Raw genomic sequence first — 23848 nt, 5'->3', positions numbered from 1 at the left:
TAGACCCTCAGCATGAGGTAATACCCTAGTCCAGTTAGTGTAGATTAGATCTGTGTAAGTGTGTGCAACACGATGTTGGAATAGGTTGTGGGCACGCATGTAGAGAATGAATAATTACCCCTAATAATTTCCCTCGGCGCCCCTTATAGCCTTGCCGTGAGTACCCGGGTACCGTGTACATGTTAATAGCAAAATTTGGCAAGATATACTTGGATTTGGAGATAAACACCGAGGTGGATTTGGAGGAGATCGGATCTTACTGAAACAAATTGTGTATCAGCTGGAGACTGTATCGGCTAGAAACAAAGACGAACTAGGATTGAGCCGATGAGGCGAGACACGAGCCGATACAGACACAGTTGGGCTCACGACAGACCCAAGTCGGATTGCAAAGCATTGCTGTTTAAGGAAAGAGTCCGTTTTAGGCAATTGTAATTATTAATTAGGTATTTAATGTCGGTTTCTCAGAGATTTGGCAAGAGTCCGACGTGTGGACTTGTTTGTATCTTTTTGTAGCTTAGGAAAGTTTGATTCATGTCCATAATGGACATAGTTAGTCAGCCCATGTAAAAAGAGGGAGGAATACAACACTTTCGGTGCATCGCCACCTTTTCTTTTAGTTCTTTTCGATGAGTTCTTGTTTCGAGTTAGAGCATCGGCTTCGATCTTCTAACAACAGGTAACTTGTCTCGATGGTTTGCATTATCGGGGCTATTATATCACTTTAGATGTATTAATCTCTTTATTTCAAGTCATCATTATCATATACCTTAGTTAATCTAGTTTAACATCGTAATTTGGTCATATCGGATGCGATTCATTTTAGGGTTTATGTTGGTATTGGCTAAATTATTTTGCTAGATTAGATTAGCTAAGGTATATACCATCCTAAAAATTAGTCAGTTACTTGATTGTTTAGACTTTAGGTTTCTTCACATACTTTGAGTTGCATCAACCTTATTCTTGTTTAGAACCCTAAAAACTAACCTAGAATTGATTAAGAATAAGGATAGTATTGGAGTTTCAGCCAATCTTGCCTGATATCATTGTTTCATCTTAATTTTTTAACTTTCTACATATTATATCTGCCACTTATATAAGAGAATTGATCCTTTTTAATATAGTATTAAGCATGATTCAATCTCGGTCAGATCGTTATATTTAAAGATTGAAACTTGTTTAGTATATTCGATTTGACCAACACTTTTATATAAGTTTGTGTTAGAATAATAGCTGATACATTATCTTTTTGCTCTAAATAATGGGTCATCGTCTGATCTTTTACAATATTGACATACATGATTGATATTATAGCCGATGGGACATATTTAGGGTTTTGTTCTACTCAAATTCATCACACATGAGCTGATTTGATCTGATTGCATCAGTTGATCCTTGATGATACGACATCGGTTTAATCAACCGATCGACTATCGTTTACCTAATTTTGTTTCTTCTTTGTCCTTGCTGGTTGCAGGATCAAACCAGCTGACACGCTCTGAACCCGAAAGCAAGATTTGGACAAGTACTAGAGTTAAGCAGATCTCTCAGTTCAGTGTGTGTGTGTTTTTTTTTGCATCAACAGTACCCCACAATGAGTTTAATAAAATTCTAAAATCATTAAAATTTGGAAAAATACAATATTACATATCCAAAAGTAAAGAATACATGCCAACAAGATTTCATGGAAAATACAAAATTAAATTTCCAAAGTAAGATTTTTTTAAAAAAAATAATATATAAAACTAAAACTGATGGAGAAAAATTAAAAAAATGGCTACATGAGGAATATTGAGAGAAAAGCCCAACATGAAATAATTCAGAATAGAAAAATTCCATCCATTTATTATATTATTAAAGTAATTTCAGATAACCCCATGTTTTATGGTAAAAGTTCTAGAAAACCACATGTATTATGACATGCATCACCTAACCCTAGGTATTGTGGTTCTAAAGTTTCACAAACCACACCCTTATGCATTTTGAGCATGGATTTACTTAAAATTTTAAACCGTAGAGTGTATATGAAAATTTTAATTATTAAGTTCTTGACTTAGATTGATAGTTGAAATTTTCACTACATTAAAAAAATTGTTTAAGATATGCTGAAACTAATCAACATTAATTTTAATAAAGGAAGAGAACCTTGAATAGAGGCACCATGCTTGTTTTGGAGGTTATTAATTTCTTAAAATATACAAAAATATACAACTTTAGATTATGGTGGACCCATATTATAACGGTTGATATTTAATTGAATAAATGAGCAAATTTAACTAGGTGTCTTCTTTTAAATTTAAATTGGACATAGATGTACAAGGGTAGTACTAGAATATCTACGTATGCCATTATTTTACTCATAATATATTTATGCATTGGTGGTATGTGGGGGTAAAACTTTTACCCATGCTTGTGTGATATATCATATAGCATTTTGCGTATAACATATCACCATACGAAGAAATTAAAGCTGATATAGCATGGTCACAACTCAACCTAACCTGGAAAAGAGTTTGAGGCGACTGAGGAGCAAATACATACCAGACAATTTACCAATTGTCCAAAAAATATATCCAATCCATACATAAAGCATCTCCAAGTAACAAGGAAGAGGAGAGGCCAAAGGGTGAGCCAAGGGGCGGCAAAGAAGTAGGGTAGTGGTTAGCGAGACTTCTGAAAATTATAAAAATAGAACCCTAGCGATGATAAGATTTGATTTTTAAATCCCAAAAATAACAGAGAGTGGGGGTTGTGGGTGGGTGGGTGAGCAAAGGGACCACAAACAAGTAGACAGTATTGGTTGACAAGACTTTAAAAATATATATATAAAGCACCTCAACAAGATAAGGTTATATTTTTTTTAAGGTCCCAAGGAAAACAAAAGGAAGGAGCAGCCTGCTATGTGAGCAAGTGGAGGGGTAGCAAAGCACTTGGCTAATGGAGGCTGATGTGACTTTTCAAAATATTTTTCTTAGACCCAAAACAATGAGTCAACTATTTAATGAATTTTAAAAATAATTAACCATGCGTATAAAAAATACATATACTTTTATGTCATAATACAAATTTTTATTGGTGCTAACCGTGTAATTACGTCGGCCATCCTGCTTGTTCATACAATATTAGTTCTATGTTGGTTATATCATACATATTCAGAAGGGCGTGTCATACAACTTATATTTTAGTTTTCTGATGCATATGATCAACTTGTTTAAATAAAACTATAGCATTATTTCTTTTCATAATGTTTGGTTTGTTCCTTTCCGGAAAAAAAAAAGAGAATGTTTTGTTTGGTCAAAATCCTAGACTATTTTTTTATGACAGAGTCAAGTCACAAGAGAGCAAAGGAACTTGAACAAGAAGGCAAGCATGTACTACAACATCTCAATAACACGTTAGCGATGGGTTGTACCCAACTACGGTATTTGCAAAGTATTGGGGATTTTGGTACCAAGACATACGCGAGATTATGGTAAAGAAGACTGGAGATATGATTTTTATACAAGTTCAGCCCCCACCTGATGGGTAATAGCCCTATTCCTGTTAGCCAAAGCCAGTGTTGCCATTATATAATCAATCTCTCACAAGTATAATAGAGAGGAGAACCACATTTAGTCTCTATCATTCTAGCAGTGTAAAGCTCGAGTAGATGGTCGACGGCTAGCAGTCATCAGCTTCCTCAAATTGAGAGGCGGCAATAGATCCCTCTTGACTTTTGTGGCGCTTGTGGATCGTATAGTCTGGTCTTGGTGTTTCTTTGTTGGCTTTTGTGGCTCTTGTGTTGGTTTGTCCTCTCTCTCCTCCTAGAGTTCTTGTATTTATACCCTTGGGTGCTCCTTTGTCCAAGTAGAACTAAGGAGGCAAATATGGATACGATCCGAGTAGACCTTGTAACATCCAAGTAGGACTATATTTCTCTTTTCTTATTCGGAACACCTTCCATATATGAGAGTTGATTATGTATTGGACTTGATATATGGTGGGCCTTGTCGAGATTAATACACAAGTATTGGGTATCCCATATCTAGGATACCGACACATGTGTAGTTAAAAAGAACGTGACATTTTTCGATTGCTCCCGTCCCTTCAAAATTTTTGGGTTAACACTAAATATGGCTATCCTAAATGTCATTGTACAATCTTGTGTCCCTGTAATGAAAATTCTCTACTCCACTCGAAAAAACACATGCACGGTGGTATCCTAATATTGTCCTCAAGACTGGTTGCAGTTGATCCGGGCAATGTTCTTGTCCACACAACAATCCAAGCCTCTTATTTTGGACACAAAAAGCCAAACATAGGAGGGAATTCCATCCTATAAAAGTACATGCACCATGCATTTCCATTCGGTCGTACACCCATCTACAAGGAAAGGAAAGAGATAATCGAGAGAGGGAGAATCTCACCAATGGCGAACTTCTATAGCGGTGTTCTAATCTTCTCTGTGTTGCTCATCTCACTATGGACGGTGACTCCGGTGCTGTCCCATAGTGAGTTGGACTACGGACGCCGGTATGAAAACAATATTCTCCTAAATCTAAAGGCACATGCATATCATGTGGGCTTATTACGATACATATTTAAATGTCAATCCTATACATGCATGTACAAAAAAAAAGTGATTGTATTTTGCTTGTGCCTATAATTTTCACACATTTATATCTTTTCTACTTAGGGCGAAGAATGAGAAAACGCCAAATGATGGCAATGATATGAGCAAGGAAATTGGAAAAGGGGAAGAGCAACATGTAAACCAGGAAGCAGCTGACGCTGCTGTTGTCCTAAAGACCAAAGAAGAAATTGCTAAACGTACAGCAGAACACATACAAAGTACCATTGGAAGTTCACGAGTTGCAATACATGAAAAAGAGGAGTTACTAGAGAAAACAGCTGAGGTAATGAGCCATATGGCAGGAGAGGTCTCAGATCAACTCTCTAAAGTAGCAAAGGAACACACGAAGATTGCTGTGGGTAGCATTGCAACTGCACTCAAGTTTAAGCAAGAAGTCCTAAAGCAGGCTGCACAACGTGTGAAGGATGTTTCAGAAGATGTTCATATGGCGACTAAGGCAAAGCAGGAAATCTTGCAAAACGTGGCCCATGATATGGGCAAAGTTGCAGGAGACATGGCAACCAGCATGGCTAAGATGGCTGAGGTTGCAGCAGGTAATACTAATATCAATGATGTAATGAATCAATATTTAAGGTATAAATATACCGTAGCAGAAAAGGAATATTAAAAATAGCCCATTAAACACAATTAAGCTAGTTAGGATTTACTTATATAAAAATATAACAAGACATTTCCATCCTTTATAGGAGTGGCTGGTGGGGCAGCGGCAGGAGTAGCTACTGGAATTGCTGGGGGTTTTGCTGGTGGTGCTCGGGTTCATGTATCTGGAGGAATACATGCAAATATTCATATTAGTGCTAGCGCAAGTGCCCATGCTAAAGCTAGTGCAGCTGCAAGTGCTGGGGTTGGAGCTAAAGCGAGTAAAAGTGTCAGTGGCAATGTAGGCAACAACGCAGAAGAATATGCAGGTGCCAACGGTAATGTCCATGGAAAAGCAAAAGCTGGTATCAGTGCTGGTTTTGGTATCTCCGCGGGTGCTAAAGTTGCTGCTGGCATAGGAGCGAATGCTGGAGTTGGCGGTGATGCACAGACAAATGCAAAAGCCGGTGTAGGTGCTGGTATTGGTATATCTGGAGGCGCCAAAGTTGCTGGTGGCATTGGAGCGAAGGCGGGAGTTGGTGCTGATGCGAATGCAAATGCAAAAGCCGGTATAGGTGCTGGTGTTGGTATCTCGGGAGGTGCTAAAGTTGGCGCTGACATCGGAGCGAAGGCAGGAGTTGGTGGTAACGCCAATGCAAAAGCCGGTGTCGGTGCTGGTGTTGGTATCTCGGGAGGCGCTAAAGTTGGCGCTAAGATTGGAGCGAAGGCGGGAGTTGGTGGTGACGTGAATGCAAAAGCTGGTATAGGTGCTGGAGTTGGTATCTCAGGAGACACTAAACTTGGCGCTGACATTGGAGCGAAGGCGGGAGTTGGTGCTGATGCAAATGCAAATGCAAAAGCCGGTATAGGTGCTGGAGTTGGTATCTCAGGAGGCGCTAAAGTTGGCGCTGACATTGGAGCGAAGGCGGGAGTTGGTGGTGATGCGTATACAAAGGCAAAAGCCGGTGTCGGTGCTGGTGTTGGGATCTCAGGAGGCGCTAAAGTTGCCAGTGGCATCGGAGCGAACGCGGGAGTTGGTGCTGATGCGAATGCAAATGCAAAAGCCGGTATAGGTGCTGGAGTTGGTATCTCGGGAGCCGCTAAAGTTGGTGCTGACATTGGAGCGAAGGCGGGAGTTGGTGGTGACATGAATGCAAAAGCCGGTATAGGTGCTGGTGTTGGTATCTCGGGAGGCGCTAAAGTTGGCGCTGACATCGGAGCGAAGGCTGGAGTTGGTGCTGACACGAATGTAAATGCAAAAGCTGGTATAGGTGCTGGAGCTGGCATCTCAGGAGGCGCTAAAGTTGGCGCAGATATTGGAGCGAAGGCAGGAGTTGGTGCTGATGCGAATGCAAAAGCTGGTATAGGTGCTGGTATTGGTATCTCGGGAGGCGCTAAAGTTGGCGCTGATATCGGAGCGAAGGCTGGAGTTGGTGCTGACGCGAATGCAAATGCAAAAGCTGGTATAGGTGCTGGTGTTGGTATCTCGGGAGGCGCTAAAGTTGGCGCTGACATTGGAGCGAAGGCGGGAGTTGCTGGTGACACGTATACAAAGGAAAAAGCCGGTGTCGGTGCTGGTGTTGGGATCTCTGGAGGAGCTAAAGTTGGCGCTGAAATCGGAGCGAAGGCTGGAGTTGGTGCTGACGCAAATGCAAATGAGAAAGCCGGTATAGATGCTGGAGTTGGTATCTCGGGACGTGCTAAAGTTGGCGCTGGTATCGGAGCGAAGGCTGGAATTGGTGCTAACGCGAATGCAAATGCAAAAGCCGGTATAGGTGCTGGTGTTGGTATCTCGGGAGGCGCTAAAGTTGGCGCTGACATTGGAGCGAAGGCTAGAGTTGGTGCTGACGCGAATGCAAATGCAAAAGCTGGTATAGGTGCTGGAGCTGGTATCTCGGGAGGCGCTAAAGTTGGCGCAGATATTGGAGCGAAGGCTGGTGTTGGTGGTGGCGCGATTGCAAAAGCCGGTATAGGTGCTGGTGTTGGTATATCGGGAGGCGCTAAAGTTGGTGCTGACATCGGAGCGAAGACGGGAGTTGCTGGTGACGCGAATGCAAAAGTTGGTATAGGTGCTGGTGTTGGTATCTCGGGAGGAGCTAAAGTTGGTGCTGACATCGGAGCGAAGGCGAAAGTTGGTGGTGACACGAATGCAAAAGCCGGTATAGGTGCTGGAGTTGGTATCTCCGGAGGCGCTAAAGTTGGCGCTGACATTGGAGCGAAGGCAGAAGTTGGTGCTGACGCGAATGCAAAAGCAAAAGCCAGTATAGGTGCTGGAGTTGGTATCTCAGGAGGCGCTAAAGTTGGCGCTGACATTGGAGCGAAGGCGGGAGTTGGTGGTGATGTGTATACAAAGGCAAAAGCCGGTGTCGGTGCTGATGTTGGGATCTCAGGAGGCGCTAAAGTTGCCGGTGGCATCGGAACGAACGCGCGAGTTGGTGCTGATGCGAATGCAAATGCAAAAGCCGGTATAGGTGCTGGAGTTGGTATCTCGGGAGGCGCTAAAGTTGGCGCTGACATTAGAGCAAAAGCGGGAGTTGGTGGTGACGTGAATGCAAAAGCCGGTATAGGTGCTGGTGTTGATATCTCGGGAGGCGCTAAAGTTGGCACTGACATCGGAGCGAAGGCTGGAGTTGGTGCTGACGCGAATGCAAATGCAAAAGCTGGTATAGGTGCTGTAGCTGGTATCTCGGGTGGCGCTAAAGTTGGCACAGATATTGGAGCGAAGGCGGGAGTTGGTGCTGACGCGAATACAAAAGCTGGTATAGGTGCTGGTGGTGGTATCTCGGGAGGCGCTAAAGTTGGCGCTGATATCGGAGCGAAGGCTGGAGTTGGTGCTGACGCGAATGCAAATGCAAAAGATGGCATAGGTGCTGGAGCTGGTATCTCGGGAGGCGCTAAAGTTGGCGCTGATATCAGAGCGAAGGCTGGAGGTGGTGCTGACGCGAATGCAAATGCAAAAGATGGCATAGGTGCTGGAGCTGGTATCTCGAGAGGCGCTAAAGTTGGCGCAGATATTGGAGCGAAGGCGGGAGTTGGTGCTGACGCGAATGCAAAAGCTGGTATAGGTGCTGGTGTTGGTATCTCGGGAGGCGCTAAAGTTGGCGCTGATATCGGAGCGAAGGCTAGAGTTGGTGCTGACGCGAATGCAAATGCAAAAGCTGGTATAGGTGCTGGAGCTAGTATCTCGGGAGGCGCTAAAGTTGGCGCAGATATTGGAGCGAAGGCAGGAGTTGGTGCTGACGCGAATTCAAAAGCTGGTATAGGTGCTGGTGTTGGTATCTCGGGAGGCGTTAAAGTTGGCGCTGATATCGGAGCGAAGGCTGGAGTTGGTGCTGACGTAAATGCAAATGCAAAAGCTGGTATAGGTGCTGGCGTTGGTATCTCGGGAGGCGCTAAAGTTGGTGCTGACATTGGAGCGAAGGCGGGAGTTGGTGGTGACGCGTATACAAAGGCAAAAGCCGGTGTAGGTGCTGGTGTTGGGATCTCTGGAGGAGCTAAAGTTGGCGCTGATATCGGAGCGAAGGCTGGAGTTGGTGCTGACTCGAATGCAAATGCAAAAGCCGGTATAGGTGCTGGAGTTGGTATCTCGGGAGGCGCTAAAGTTGGTGGTGGCATCGGAGCGAATGCTGGAGTTGGTGGTGATGCGAAAGCTAATGCTAATGCTGGCGTCGGCGCAAACGCTAAAGCTGGTGTTGATGCTAGGATTGGTGGTAGTATTGGAGCAAAGGCGGATGTTGGTGGTGATGCAAAAGCGAATGTGGATGCTGGTGCCGCTATCTCTAAAGATGCTAAAATTGATGTTGGTATTTCTAAAGAGGATAAAATCAATGCAAGTATTGGAGGAAATGCAGGTGCTAATGCTAATGCCAGTGTTGGTGCCGGTGTCGGGCTCGGCATTGGTGCTGGTATCACAGGAGGTGCTAAAGTTGGTGGTGGTATTGGAGCAAATGCCGGTGTTGGTGGAGATGCAAAAGCTAATGCTGATGCTGGTATCAATGCTGGTGCTGGTATTTCTAAAGACGCTAAAATTGGTGCTAATATCTCTAAAGAAGATAATATCAGTGCCGGTATTGGAGGAAATGCAGGTGTTAATGCTAATGCTGGTATTGGTGCTGGTGCTGGTCTTGGTATTGGCGTCGGTATCTCAGGAGGTGCTAAAGTTGGTGGTGGTATTGGAGCAAATGCCGGTGTTGGTGGTGATGCGAAAGCTAATGCTGATACTGGTCTCAATGCTGATGCGGGTATCTCTAAAGACGCAAAAATTGGTGCTAGTATCTCTAAGGAGGATAAAATCAATGCTGGTGTTGGAGGAAATGCAGGTGCTAACGCTAATGCCGGTGTTGGTATCAGTGCCGGTCTCTCAGGAGGTGCTAAAGTTGGTGGTGATATTGGAGCAAATGCCGGTGTTGGTGGTAATACAAAAGCTAACGCTGATGCTGGTCTCAATGCCGGTGCCGATATCTCTAAAGAGGATAAAATCAGTGCTGGTATTGGAGGAAATGCAGGTGCTAATGTTAATGCCGGTGTTGGTGCTGGTGTTGGTATCGGTATTGGTGCTGGTATCTCAGGAGGTGCTAAAGTTGGTGGTGGTATTGGAGCAAATGCCGGCGTTGGTGTTGATGCGAAAGCTAATGCTGATGCTAGTCTCAATGCTGGTGCCGGTATCGCTAAAGACGATAAAATTGGTGCTGGTATCTCTAAAGAGGATAAAAGCAGTGCTGGTATCGGAGGAAATGCAGGTGCTAATGCTAATGCCGGTGTTGGTGTCGGTGCTAATCTCGGTATTGGTGCCAGTATCTCAGGAGGTGCTAAAGTTGGTGGTGGTATTGGAGCAAATGCCGGCGTTGGTGTTGATGCGAAAGCTAATGCTGATGCTAGTCTCAATGCTGGTGCCGGTATCGCTAAAGACGATAAAATTGGTGCTGGTATCTCTAAAGAGGATAAAAGCAGTGCTGGTATCGGAGGAAATGCAGGTGCTAATGCTAATGCCGGTGTTGGTGTCGGTGCTAATCTCGGTATTGGTGCCAGTATCTCAGGAGGTGCTAAAGTTGGTGGTGGTATTGGAGCAAATGCGGGTGTTGGTGGTGATGCAAAAGCTAATGCTGATGCTAATGCTATTGGAGGTGGAGGTGCTGTTGGAGGACAAGCTGGAGCAAATGCTAATGCTAATGCTAATGCTGGTGCTAACGTTGGTATTGGTGCTAGCAAGCATATTGGTTTTGGTTTTGGAGCTGGTGGTAGTTTCCATTTCCGTGCATCAGCCAAGGCACACGCAAATGCTAACGCCGCTATTAGTGGATCCGAAGGTTCTAACATAGGTGCTGGAGCTAGTGCGTCGAAGAGTGTTGGTGCTGGTATCGGTGCCGGTGTAGGAGTACACACTGGAATGAACATTGGATTTCACGGAGGAATTGGGGGCAATGCAAATGTTGGTAGTAATGCTGGCATAGGTGCTTCTGGTAAGGAAAACAATAGTGTTGAGGAAGAAAAAAGCAAATCGGCTGAAGCTAGCACACACAAGGAATATGGTTCGGCAAATTAAAGAGGAATTCTAAAGAAGAAGCCCATTATACGAAGATCGATATGCTCATTACAAACGTTTGAGATGTTTTTTTTTAACACATTCAGTAACTATATGATTTTTTTCTATATTTTTAGTCTGGAGATCTTATGGCATGATAAGGCTCTCCTTGACGACATAAGCCAATGAATAAATGTTGGCTATGCATGTAACCTGACATGTTGATTTTGATGATAAGCATCACCATTTTATATTTGATGTTTTTGTGGTTTTGTTTACTTTTTGCCAACAAAATACAACGTCGTGCCTTAACTCTTAGTGTTTCCGCACCATGTAGTAACATGTTATACTAACAACATTGACAAAGTTAGATAAGTAGGCTAGATATATATACTTTCAAAAAGCTAAAGCTTATTATTGATTATCTAATTATTTTTAGGGTTTTTTTTTTTTGCTTTTGTTGGACAACTTTGTTCTTCATGAGCTAAAAGGACAAATAAAAGTTATACTTAAAATTATTCTTGAAATAAAAATATCAAACTCAAAATTAGTTAAAACTTTTAATTACACAAAAGTCACACACGCACATCACACTCATGCACAGCGAATGCACCTCTTGACACACACTCAAAGAGACGAATTCAAAGACCCACAGATGACCTCACTAAAATTCTAAATTTGTAACGCCTCACTCAAATCTTATTGAAAACCCACCTTTTAAGATCATAAGGATTTAGCCCTTGATTGATAGAATCAGGTATATGATTTCACCGTCGTACCACCGGTATGCCAACAAAAGGCTAAACCAAGCACGCAAACACGCCTTACAATGTTTGAACTCCAACGTTATAGATCGGTGAGAAACCGAATGGAAGTAGTCTAGAGCAATCGCTACATACCCACAGGGAGGTGCTCAATCAACCTGAAGCGGTGAGAAGCCAGGAGCGTTGTCAGCCGTTTACTGAGTAAGCAAACCACGGCCCAGCAAGATCGAGTGTGCGCGAAGTCTGCCGCTGTCGGTGGTCAGCACCGGCCGCGGGAAACAGCATACACGCCGACGCGGCCGGTCGCCGTTGCAAACCTGACCCCGGCATCGCCAGCCTGACCTGCTGCCCGCACCCAAAAATATCCCCGACATGATCACACGCATCCCCACCTCGACGACCACGTATTACACGCTATTCCCCCACCGAGCCCGCCGCGGCAAGCAACGCTAGCTAGCTTTGCACACTGCACGTACGTGGCTGGCATGGAGCTCAGCGAGCACGAGGAGGACGCCGGCGACGTGGGCGGTGGCTGCTCATCCCCGCCCACGCCGCCTCACCGCGTGCTGACGTCGGCCGCCCCCGAGACGATCAGGTGCCGGTACCACGAGTGCCTCCGGAACCACGCGGCGGCCTCGGGCGGCCACGTCGTGGATGGCTGCGGCGAGTTCATGCCGGCGTCCACCGAGGAGCCGCTCGCCTGCGCGGCCTGCGGCTGCCACCGCAGCTTCCACCGCCGGGACCCTTCCCCGGGCCGCGCGGGCGCAGCACGGCTGCCGCAGCTGCACCTGCCGGCGTCCATCAACTCGCGCGCACCACCCGCGCTGCTGCTGCCGCCTGCAGCGGCCGCCAGCAAGCAAGGTTTGCCGTTCCCTGGCTACGGCACGCCCAGCGGCGGCACTGGCACCACGACCGCGTCCTCCAGCGACGAGCGGCTGCGGCCCTCGCCGGTGCAGCCACGGAGGCGGTCACGCACGACGTTCACGCGGGAGCAGAAGGAGCAGATGCTGGCGTTCGCGGAGCGCGTGGGGTGGAGGATCCAGCGGCAGGAGGAGGCGACGGTGGAGCACTTCTGCGCGCAGGTCGGCGTCCGGAGGCAAGCGCTCAAGGTGTGGATGCACAACAACAAGCATAGCTTCAAGCAGAAACAGCAGCAGGAGAACAGGCAGGAACAGCAGCAGTAGGCAGGATGCCATGTATGGGAGGAGACAAAGGTTCGATCGAAATGAGCGGGGAAGGTAGAGCCCCCCTCCTTCCTGCCATTTGATGTTCTTTTCCTATTCTTGTACTAATCAAATTATTATTCTTCTTCTGACCTTTTAATTACCGAATAATTGGTACGGTAGATGCAATATAGGTTGGATTAGATTCTTCTTCTTATAGATAGAAAAAAGTCCATTTTAAGACCAATAGGTGGGTTAGATTTTGGCATCCCGCGTTTGCGTAGCTGTGAGCTCTGATTCGTTACTGTCTTACACTGTTAGTATATTTTTGTAAGCCAAACAGATCAAAAAAAAATTGACCATTCAGAGCATGGATTACAATCAACTGCCATTAAAATCGAAAGGAATCTCATGCCAGTCAACTGAAGATAACTGTATACATATACACGGCTTTTTTCTCTGATTGGTAACTTGCGCTAGTGACAAAAGGCGGTAAAAGGGCTGGTCAAAAGTCAGAACTATGGCTGGATTAATGAAAATTCATTATCTAAAAAAAAGTCAGAACTATGGCCGTGATCAGCCTCTAAGCTGTATATCTGTGTGATGATGGTTCGAAAGATAAGGCAGTTTATTATATTTCTCGACGTTTTCCTTCTTTCTGGGAGGAGTTGTTCCATACTCCCTTCGTTTCACAATATAAGTTATTCTAGCATTTCTCACATTCATATTGATGTTAATGAATCTACACATATATATCTATTTAGATTCATTAACATCAATATAAATGTGAAAAATGTTAAAATGACTTATATTGTAAAGCGAAGGAAGTAACAAGAAAATTCAGCATCCAACATCGATGGCACACCAGTCACCATTCATTTCCGGTTGATTTTTTCCGTCCGGAATTAGGGTGGGTCAGGGAGGAAGAGATATGAAGGAAATGGTCTGATAGTAACCGGAGGTGCTGAACAATCTATCTATAGTTGGCATTTGCAATTTGTGCACTGGTGGGCGGCTGGGATTTACGTGCATGGCCGGACATCACATGGTACGTGTCCACATCTATCATCTATAAGCTTGATTGCAAAGATTTTGTTGATTTTGTTTGAAGAAATTGTGAGGTCCGTGTTGCGAAGGAGGAAAAGGTTGACAAGGATGTAATAAATGCGCTCAAAGAATTTAGCAGAACAGACAAGCTGAAAAAAACAAAAGGAAAAAAAAAGAAAACTTCAACGTCTAAGAGTAAGTTTAATAGTATAGCCAACTACTAACTTCGAATCATCTATAGCTAATTCATACAATAGTTACTTAGTACACTATTAATGTCTGGTCCCACCTGTCATACACACATTACGCTTTGGAGTCCGTGCTGCAGCTGGCTACAGATTTATAGCCCGCTACTCTTCTCTCTTCTTTTATCTTTTTAAAATATATTTATAACTGACTTGTAGCCTGCTATTGTACCTGCTCTAATAAAGATCTTGGGTATTCATTAACGCTTCATGGTGTAAGAAAAAACCATGTGGAGTCTAAAATAGATGAAGACAAACAAATATTACTATGCCATAGTATTATATGAATGTTTGGGCACTGCCATCAAAATTTATACGGTTTTTTTTAACCAAATACCCACTCACATTGGAATGCAATACTCTGAAATTTCATTCTGAAATCATGCTTCAAACTCATGTTTACAGCACCACGAATTCGTTAGTTAGCTTAATAGTCGATTCTAAAGCATGTCATTGAAGGTATTTATTTCTTAAGGCAGAACCTAACACATTTTAGTCACAGCTGCTCAAATGTGTACACTTAGGCTATGTTCGTTACTTGTGGTTGGGAGCAAATCCCTCCCGAAAAAAAAACGGAGCAATCCATTAGCACGTGATTAATTAAATATTAGTTTTTTTTCAAAAATAGATCAATTTGATTTTTTTAAGCAACTTTCGTATATAATTTTTTAAAAAAAATATCATTTAGCAGTTTGAAAAGAGGGGAGTGAGTTCCCAACCCTAGATGCCGAACTTAGCCTTAATTTGTAATTAGTAAAACTCCCGATAATCTTCCTGGTATCTCTTGGTACCATGAGTTACTAAAATTTTAATGTAAAATTTGATATATCATAGTATCTAGAAAATGTGGTATCTCATGGTACCTCCTTAAGAAATATAAAATTGCTCTTTAAATAAACACTTCCTAGTCAGTGCAATTTCTCGTAAAATGTAACATGTGGCTTAGCAAGCAAAAATATTTTTGCGCACCATCCCAGGTGCTTAAGATTGGTGGAGCTATGCTTGAGAGAGTCGTCTTTTACAAATGGTGACAGTATGAAGTGGTCAGCTATTTATATAGCTTGTGCGCCTGGACAAGGACACAGAAAGAATGTCTAGTAATGGTTAAGTAATCTACTACTCCCTTGATTCCAAAATATAACAACTTAAATCCGAATTAGACATAGTACTTCAAATCTGGATAAACCCCTATCCAACATTGTTTTTGCCTGTGATGACGTTTAATGCTGTTGAATGACTGTATTAGGTTTGTACTTCGCAGGCCCCAGAAAATCTGAACCTGGGAGAACAAAGTTGGATCCAATACCAGGATTGATCTGAACGCATTTGGTGTAAAGATTGCATATAACTACCATTGTCCACTATTGCAATTCACAACAATGACGACCAGAAAAGTATGTGTTTACAAGTTACCGTCTCATAGACGAAGAGATGGCATAAAGAGTTCGGAAGGAGGATACTCATGCAGGAAATTAGCATCAGCGAGATGATGTTATGATTATGATAACCAATCCTCAACTTCTTGTTGTCAGGTCTACTTCTTATTAACACGGGGCTTTCCTTTGACCTCAGATTCCTACACACGAAAATAATGACAAAACAAGAACCTATCAGAGAAGAATAACCAGACCAAGCATATATGTCTTCATCCAAGAAAAAACAACAAAGAGGATGGTATTAGCACATCGAAACTCAAGCAAATTTACAGTCTGTTTGAAAGTAAAGTGTAACTTGTCAGATAAAAATACAATTAGTTATTGCCCCAGGTCTTTTTTATGTCTATGTAACCACTTCAAATTGATCAAACAAACTAAAAATGTTATACATCACATAATAATTACTATAAGAGAACCAACCTGGACACTATGGAGAAAGATATTTGTTTTTGCAGTAGAAGGATTGTGCTTCTCGGCACCCTTGCTCCAATCATAGCATACCTAACACAGGTCAGCAAGACAAGTTGCGTGAGCAATTTAATTAAATTTCAGAACAATCTGAAGAATACAAAATCATTTATAGTTGATGTTCGAGCCAAATAGGAACTTATCTCCACACATGCTTTCTAACATCAAAAGTGCCATAGTTACAAGAAGTCAAACTTAGCATTTCTACTGTTCATTTATCAAAAAATATTCCAAAACATTTAAGACACATTAAATTACACTCTGCAATATGATGTATTAAATTGCTCCCTGCAATATGACGTATTAAATTGCATTCTGCAATATGACGTATTCCCCTAATCTGAAATACTCCCTACGTCCCAAATTATAAGGCGCGGTTTGACTTGGAACGGCCTTCAACATCAAACTTTGATTGCTAATTTCTCTGAAAGTATATTATCATCCATAGTGAAACTAAGGCCTTGTTTAGTTCCCAAAAACATCACATCGAATATTTGGACACATACATGGAGTATTAAATATAGATAAATTAACAGTTAGGGGGGAAATCGCGAGACGAATCTTTTGAGCCTAATTAGTCCATGATTAGCCATAAGTGCTACAGTAACCCACATGTGCTAATGACGAATTAATTAGGCTCAAAAGATTCGTCTCGCGGTTTCCATGCGAGTTATGAAATTAGTTTTTTCATTCGTGTCCGAAAACCCCTTCCGACATCCGGTCAAACGTCTGATCCCAAAAATTTTCTTTTCGCGAACTAAACAGGCCCTAAAATCATATGAAAGTACATCTGAAATTCTGAATATGAATCTAACAGTACCATATTAATATCACTAAACCTATATATTGTAACACCAATTAAAAGTCAAAATTTATGGTGTGAATTTTGAAATGTGTGCGTGCCTTATAACTTGGGGTGGAATGAGTACTATCACGTTAAGGTCTATGGTATTATATGCATCCCTCGCTCTTGGCTACTGCTGGTTGTAATGTTAATTATTGAGGTGAATGACAATCCAGGAGAAATAAATCTAGCAAAAGTATCAGAAGTAACAATGCATGTCTAACAATTCATTATGGTGCAGATGGCAAGAGATAGCCTACCGCATAAGCAAATATTGAGCCATCCTGATTGAATGTACTGCATGTGATGGGTGACGGACACTTATTGAAAGCCTGCAAAACAATAGAGTTAGGTATATCATGACACATTAATATGGGAATTGAGAAGTAAAGACTTGACAAAGGAAATTTTAATATAATGATTTTCTTCCTCATAGTGTAACTATTGTATGAACTACACTAAAGACTAATATGTTAACCATGAGCTTTAGCGCTTGCTGGCAATTCTTTTGCACTAAACAACACATTAAACAACCACAAAATAGGATAGCTGGATATGTCGCACCAGTGATATCGGCATGGCCAGTGAGGAAGGGAACCATACATCAACTCTTGTTCTGATGCCCGTCTGCTACCTTAATTTATAGCTGTTAGTTAAATTGAGTATGATTTATTCCTGTTAGTTATCTCATCTATTAGTTGAGTGTTAACTGTTAGCTGAATTACTAGGCTCTATCTAAGAAGAGACCATTACGTTAAAATTTCATCATTTCAAGAAGGGTAAAAACCAGAAACTTGCACCAGGATTGGTCTGAGTCTCTCAGGCACATACATGCTCAGTGAGTAAGGAACCCAGCTGTGGGACAAATAGCAAAAATATGTGTTATCCCATCTATTCCCACAAGTAAGCCAAACATGCCCATAACATGACTGCTTGGAACTAGAAGTTTCAGTGAATGGGGTTACTTAGTTTGTTTCTCAAAAGAAAATTAGCAGTTTCTGTTCGCTAACAGATAATGTGAGTGTGTAAATCATCAAAATAATTTGCAGTTCTCAGAACAAAGACCTCATTTTGTGATCGATCTGACCTTATCTCTACTACTTAGAATATCTCAGTAGACAAGTCTGGCGTTTGTATGATTTTTTACATAATGACGCTGTGCAGAGAAGTGCGTACATATAGGTCTGCTACTGGGTTGAGAAACAGTCCAAAACCGCTCTAACCCAGCTCCCTAGTGAAGCAGTGATCCAAAACAATCCACACTGCTCCCTCAACTCTAGAACCTAAACCAAACCAATCCAATCTATAACAGATTTTAACCATCCATCCAAGTTAAATGGACTCAATCCATTTTAAATCCATGGACTCAAACCATTTGCTGCTAACTAGTCGAGGTCCAGGCTGGAAGCTCATCTCTTCTACACCATAGACGTTACCGAGACGGACTGCCGCTGCCACCAAAGCCGACATCTCAGATCTCACATGCCGCCACCATCTGAGCTCGTACACCAGCTCTGCCAACCGCCGCGTACCAAGTGCAACAGTGTGTTCATTTTTGTGAGCTCTATATACTACTACCAACTTGTGTGAGCTCATTCTGCATGGAGCCTTCTTCAGTGTGCATCCAGATCCAGCCAGCGCGCTTCATGCCCAAGCTGTTCAGCCAGAGGAGCAAGAAGCAGAGAGTAGGAAAATGAGGTCCGAGCTGGGGGAGGGCAGTGACACCCTGCCAGAGCTCATCGTGGAGCCAATGGCGGCGTGGTCGATGTCCTTCATGGGGTCACACGAGTATCTGGCACTGGAGGTCATCAAGAGGGAAGGCCATGGCAGCGCCGTCGACTGGTGGATGTTTAGCTTCTTCCTGCACGAGCTCCTCTGCGGCAAGACACCGTTCAAGGGGTCAGGCGACCGCGCCGCTGTTCAACATGACCAGCCAGCAGCTGCGCTTCCCGGAGACCGCCGCCGGTGCACCCTCAACCCAGTGCCTACAGCGCCGGCCAAGTCACAGGTCACCGCAACGCAGGGATACAACTCTTCGATAGCCATGCGGTACGCACTCCGACTCCGGCTCCGGCTCACGCTAGTGAAGCATCGCGTGTACGACAAGTTGAATCCACTTTCACCCATGGGTTGAATCCATGGATCAAATCCAATTTGGGGCCACAAAACTGTAACCACAACCAACCCGCCCCAAACCTTTTCTTTAGTGCATCCAACCCGCTGCATTCACAGCATCAATCCATCCAAAGTCAATCCACATCATAGTTATTAAGACCGGACCGGAGAATGAACCGGTTGAGCTCTCGGTTCACTGGTCTGGTGGTTCGACCACTAGTTAGACCGGTCCAACCACGGTTCGATGTATAATATGATGTAAATTAGCGCATGCTGCTGTTCGAATCCCCACTCCTACACCCTTTTCTAGCGATTTTCAGTGGAGTTTGCTCAGTGGGCCTCGCCTCAGCCCATCACCAAAATCCCAACAGCTTATTACCCAGTCTGACCACTCCGGTTCAAAACTTGGTTTATATAAAAACTGCCCGGTTCAATAGGTTTTTCCCAGTTTAATTGCACAGCCGGTCTTTTAAGGGGGACCGGACCGGCCGAGGCCCTGGTTCCGGTTTTTCCCAATCAGACCGCCGGTCCAGTCCGGTACTAATAATTATGATCCACATAGGAAACCGACCCATTTAACACATTCCAACCCGTTCCACTAGCATGCCTACATACATAGATGGCCGATTAATTTCATTTATTTAGTTTTAGATCTGAAGATACTGATTTTCTCATTTGTAAGATTATAGTATATGGTATATATTATATTTATTTGAAAACCTCCACAGCGCACAGGCATTATCATGTCTATAGAATTGGCAATACAACTACATCACTCCCATGTTAGTTAAAAAGAAATACATAAAATAAATAGACATATGATGTGCAGTACCTTAAGCCTTTGCTTACTGTCCTTGTCCCAAAAGTTGAAACCTCCATCAGAGCCCGAAGTGGCAAAAGTATGGTGCACCTAGATGAAATGTGCAGTATAACAAACAAATCAACAAAAGTAGTTATTTCAAGAGAGCTGCTGATAATTTAATCCTGAGGCAATAGGCAAGTAATCAAATATTATATCCCACATAAAAAGTAATCAGTTATTATTATAATTCAAATGAACATCCACAATGACCATGTGTAATTTGCTTCTCCAGATTTAAAAATTTATGCATATTCAAATTCTTCCATCCAGTTGTCTCAGAAAAAATCCGTCAAGCTTAGGAAGCAAGTAACCAACAATTCAAAATATTAAATGAAATTACATTGAGCAAGGGATCTTACAGGGTGAAAGTTCAATGCGTTAACAGCGTATATGTCATTGCCATCACGGTGACATTTAAATGTAAAGTTTTTCCCTTGTTGACCATCATCAACATGATGAACACCAACTCGTCCTTCTATCGATCCAACCTTCAAATAAAACATAGGTTAATTAAGCATTTAAGCGCTCAAATGATCAGAAACAGTTGACCTTTTATAAGGTACACCAAACACAATTATGCAGTAAAGTCAAACAAAAAAGGCAAACAAAAGACAAAATAAAAGCAGCTGACGATGGATATAAAATGACCAAGATTGAGAAACAAAATATAATGGACTAAAGACAACAAAGAGGACTGCTAATGACTAAAATTGGAAGAATCACTAAGAAAGATAGGACATACCTGCTACACATAACAAGATCAGTTGTCATAAACAATTGTAAAATGGTGAATTTAGCAAGTATTTATTTCACTGTGCCAGAGAAAAACTGACTGATGATATAGCAACTGTCAATTTGACTGCTAAAAATTGAATGGCGACAAAATCAACACAGATTTACGGTATATCTAACTTCTAGGTACTTGCCAAAAACTTACTGCATTTATTTTTCTTATGCATAAAGAACAACTTATTGTTTCAACCTCCAAATATAGGCCATCTACACTGTAGTTGCATTTTACACCACCTTTCAAATTAAAAGGTTAATCCTTTTACACATATGTTAGACTAGAGGTCAGAAATGGTCACAGTTGAAGTTGGGTGCAAACTACCTAGTTTGACCCCTTTTTTTTATTTTTTAGTACAGAATTTAGGCATTAGTTAACTACTGAGATTGCAATTAGGATGTACATGGGAGCTAAAATTATTAGGAAGAAACATCGAACGGAACCCACATTTAGACCAAAGAGAAAACAAGGCATTACCAGAAACCCTTGCTGATCAGGAAATGCAGCAAGACACCTTGTCTGGAGTTTTAAAGGTGACACAATCCTCTTGAATTCAGCCTGTTGAAGCATCGGAAGCGTCAGTTGCAACTTGCAAATGACATTTAAAGTGTCCAGCGTTACAGTGATAAACACAGAAATTTGAACTGGTTGTAGAGAGGGGCACAGCTGTTACTGGCTAATTTACTCTTGTTAAAAAAAATCTAGAAATATCATTTCACCTAATAAACTTTTCACCTCCACTTCACACAAATTAAATATTGATCACATGAGGATAAAAGACCTAAAGCCTACACGATTGGAAATCTCTATATGATGACAGGGCATATAATATATTGCAACATTTAATTCTCCTATCCTTTAGCAACTGAGCAAAGGCAGAATAATTGCTCTCACTGATTTACATACCACAAAATTTACTTGATTCCCTGAAAGTAACTTGGTAAAACTACATACAATGAAACAATTTCATTTTCATGTAATAAAATATGCAGCAAAACTAAAGAAAAAGAGAAATAGACTTCAGAAGGTAAGAAAGTGTATCAAACATTAAACTATAATATAGAGGTAGTAGTTGAGTTAGAAGAAAGATGTGTGTAAACTACAAGAATTATGCATAAAGCTCACATTGACTATAAACTATGATAACTATTAAGTTGAGTAGGAAAACAGAACGTGCTAACATATATATAAATTATGGATAACAAAAAAAACTGAGCATATATGTCTCCTAAATCCTTACACATAACTAGGATAAAAGTATAGAACACAAACCACCACGAGAATTTAATATAAATTACCTGTGGATTCTGCATATTGAAGACTATTACATTTCGATCAGCAGTGCCAACCACCATGAGAGGATAACTAAGTGAGAGAGCATAACAGCGCTCAGGTAGTTGCTGAACATGTGCTGGCTGAGGTTGTCGAACATCCCAGTACCTTAATGAATTTGGTTATAAATCTGTTGTTAGACATTAGTTGCAAAAAATGATCATTCTCCTCATTGTGTTCACATGTATGTATGCGTTGGTGCAGAGGCCAGAAGTTATACTTCCATTGTCCAAAAAAAAAAAAAACATGCAGGTATACATTAGGAGAACAAAATTTGTGGTGCTTGAAAATAATTGTTCCCTGAACATTACATCAGAGGGAATACTCGATATCACAAACAGGAAACATCAGCATACATTAAGCGAGTTCAAATAAATGTAGTTTGCGCAAATTTCCTCACCTCAGAGTCTTGTCCCAGCTCCCACTAACAAGAAGGTTCATCTGTGGTATCCAGGCAAGCTCTTTGACCGGTGCTTCATGCCCTGATAAAACCATGGGCTGCCCACCGGAGAGCAGCGGCCACATCTTAATCTGTTTATCACAACCTCCCGAAAAAACAGTAGTCCCATCATCCTTCCATGCCGAGCACAGCACCTGCATGAAATCAACCAACTAGATGTCAATGCAGGGAAATACAGAGTGCAGAAATCGAAGATTCCACATCTATAACGAGCTAATGGGAGCAAACTATATGGAAGGGCCGCAGTACCGGCTGATCGTGCGAGATCGAGGCCTTCGCTTGGCATTGGCCTCCAGGCTGGATCTCCCAGCAACGAACCTGCAAAATTCCAACCGCAATCTCAGGATTCCACTAGCGGATTCGCCGAAACAAACAAAAATGTTTAAAAAATAAAAAACGAAGCGTCTAGGGCTCGAGCGACGGTGGGCGGGCGGGGCTCACCTGGTTGTCCCATGATGTGGCGACGAGGTGGTTCGCCTTGGGACTGAAGCTGAGGCTGGAAACCGAGTCCCCGGGCGCCGGATTCACCTGCAAGGAACGCGAACAAATCCATCAGAATCGAAACGAATCGAATCGAGACTCAGCCAGGGAGAGCCGTGCAGGCGAAGGGTGGCGGCGGCCGCGCGCGCGCGACGGCGCGAGGACGCACCTCGAGGGACTTGTTGGGGTTGTTGTTGGCGCCGCCGCCGCCGGCGGTAAAGCTCGCCATTGTGTTGGGCGGCGGGGAGTTTGGGAAATTTTGGGGAGCGAGGGGAGGGGAGGAGAGGGAAGCGGAGGAGGAGGCGGGGGTTTTGGGGAGGGTTTTGGTTTTAGGGGAAGGGGAATCGCGTGGGATGGACGCGGGACGCCACAAGCCCGGACGAGGCGGCCAAAGGCCGGGCCAGGTCGCGTGGAAGTGGGTAGAGATGGCAATGGGGCCCCACGACCCGAGACCCGATGGGTTTTTACTTCATTAGGAGTTCTTAACAGGCACAAAACATCATCCATGGGTGTGCTATCGGGCATAATTCTCACCCATCGGGTGGACCGGATCCAATAGCGTTCTATAGTCACCCGAACCCATTAATCCGTGGGTTAAAAACAACCGCATGGCCTAGCCCATGAGTGTAATTGGCCCAAGGCCCAACAAGGAAAAAAAACCCTAGCTATATAAGCTGTCCACCCAAGCAACACTAAGCTCCATTTCTCTCCCTCCTCTAAAGCCACACACAGTGGGAATGGGGATAGCGGCGGCGGGGGCGGGCCAGCGGCTCGCGTCATAGAGGCCGTGAGGTGCGCCAGCCTCGCGAACGCTGCCTCCTCCTCACGAGCCCCACTGCCATCGCTGCCGCGTGAGACGCTGTTCGCGAGCTCTGGGCCTCTTGTGCCGCTGCGGCCTCCTCCCGTGAGCGCCGCTATTGCTGGATCCATGCTTATCTGTGACCGTCGCCGCCGCCGCAGCTCTTGCGACCTGCGTCTCCCTGCTGCTCACCGAGACCATTGCTGCAGCATGCAAGCAGCAACACGTGCATCTCCACTCACTCGCCATCACCATCTCGCCCATTGGCCTACCTATTTCTGTTGTGCTTCTCCTGTTTGTGATGTTAATTGAT

General features: G+C 43.3%; 3 protein-coding genes across 4 annotated transcripts; 2 read left to right on the top strand and 1 right to left on the bottom strand.

Moving 5' to 3' along the window:
- The first annotated feature begins 4354 nt into the window (after positions 1 to 4354).
- Positions 4355 to 11011, top strand: LOC107281014 (uncharacterized). The gene is made up of 3 exons (XM_015783283.3): positions 4355 to 4512; positions 4676 to 5166; positions 5320 to 11011. Exons 1-3 carry the CDS (start codon positions 4409 to 4411, stop codon positions 10752 to 10754), a joined length of 6030 nt encoding a protein of 2009 aa, XP_015638769.2. The 5' UTR covers positions 4355 to 4408; the 3' UTR covers positions 10755 to 11011.
- Positions 11012 to 11242: 231 nt separating this feature from the next.
- Positions 11243 to 15722, top strand: LOC9268901 (zinc-finger homeodomain protein 5). 2 transcript variants are annotated; one of them, XM_015767010.2, is made up of 3 exons: positions 11243 to 12735; positions 13570 to 13708; positions 15214 to 15722. In XM_015767010.2, exon 1 carries the CDS (start codon positions 11983 to 11985, stop codon positions 12679 to 12681), a length of 699 nt encoding a protein of 232 aa, XP_015622496.1. In that variant the 5' UTR covers positions 11243 to 11982; the 3' UTR covers positions 12682 to 12735; positions 13570 to 13708; positions 15214 to 15722. The 2 variants fall into 2 exon arrangements, with proteins under 2 accessions (XP_015622496.1, XP_015622497.1); XM_015767011.2 differs by lacking the exon at positions 13570 to 13708 and having other exon boundaries at positions 15214 to 15491.
- Positions 15168 to 23037, bottom strand: LOC4326570 (protein RAE1). Its single transcript, NM_001424274.1, has 11 exons — positions 22906 to 23037; positions 22698 to 22784; positions 22506 to 22574; positions 22197 to 22390; positions 21763 to 21904; positions 20942 to 21022; positions 20037 to 20165; positions 19648 to 19725; positions 16961 to 17032; positions 15809 to 15889; positions 15168 to 15528 (listed from the first exon to the last, which is right to left on the bottom strand). Exons 1-11 carry the CDS (start codon positions 22963 to 22965, stop codon positions 15487 to 15489), a joined length of 1035 nt encoding a protein of 344 aa, NP_001411203.1. The 5' UTR covers positions 22966 to 23037; the 3' UTR covers positions 15168 to 15486.
- Between the last annotated feature and the right edge of the window lie 811 nt (positions 23038 to 23848).

This window comes from Oryza sativa, chromosome 1 (genome assembly GCF_034140825.1).
Source record: "Oryza sativa Japonica Group chromosome 1, ASM3414082v1".
Taxonomy (NCBI): Eukaryota; Viridiplantae; Streptophyta; class Magnoliopsida; order Poales; family Poaceae; genus Oryza; species Oryza sativa.
The sequence above is the reverse complement of the archived record's forward strand: the minus strand, read 5'-3'. Positions and strand labels throughout refer to the sequence as shown.

What these genes read in the sequence shown, in the direction of transcription:
- LOC4326570 (NM_001424274.1), bottom strand. Translation starts at nt 22,965, where the DNA reads ATGGCGAGCTTTACCGCCGGCGGCGGCGGCGCCAACAACAACCCCAAC. An exon ending in CGATCTCGCACGATCAGCCG is followed by an intron (nt 22,391 to 22,505) that starts GTACTGCGGCCC and finishes GATTTCATGCAG; the next exon opens with GTGCTGTGCTCGGCATGGAA. An exon ending in ACGCATTGAACTTTCACCCT is followed by an intron (nt 19,726 to 20,036) that starts GTAAGATCCCTT and finishes CATTTCATCTAG; the next exon opens with GTGCACCATACTTTTGCCAC.
- LOC9268901 (XM_015767010.2), top strand. Translation starts at nt 11,983, where the DNA reads ATGGAGCTCAGCGAGCACGAGGAGGACGCCGGCGACGTGGGCGGTGGC.
- LOC107281014 (XM_015783283.3), top strand. Translation starts at nt 4,409, where the DNA reads ATGGCGAACTTCTATAGCGGTGTTCTAATCTTCTCTGTGTTGCTCATC. An exon ending in GAGTTGGACTACGGACGCCG is followed by an intron (nt 4,513 to 4,675) that starts GTATGAAAACAA and finishes TTTTCTACTTAG; the next exon opens with GGCGAAGAATGAGAAAACGC. An exon ending in GATGGCTGAGGTTGCAGCAG is followed by an intron (nt 5,167 to 5,319) that starts GTAATACTAATA and finishes CATCCTTTATAG; the next exon opens with GAGTGGCTGGTGGGGCAGCG.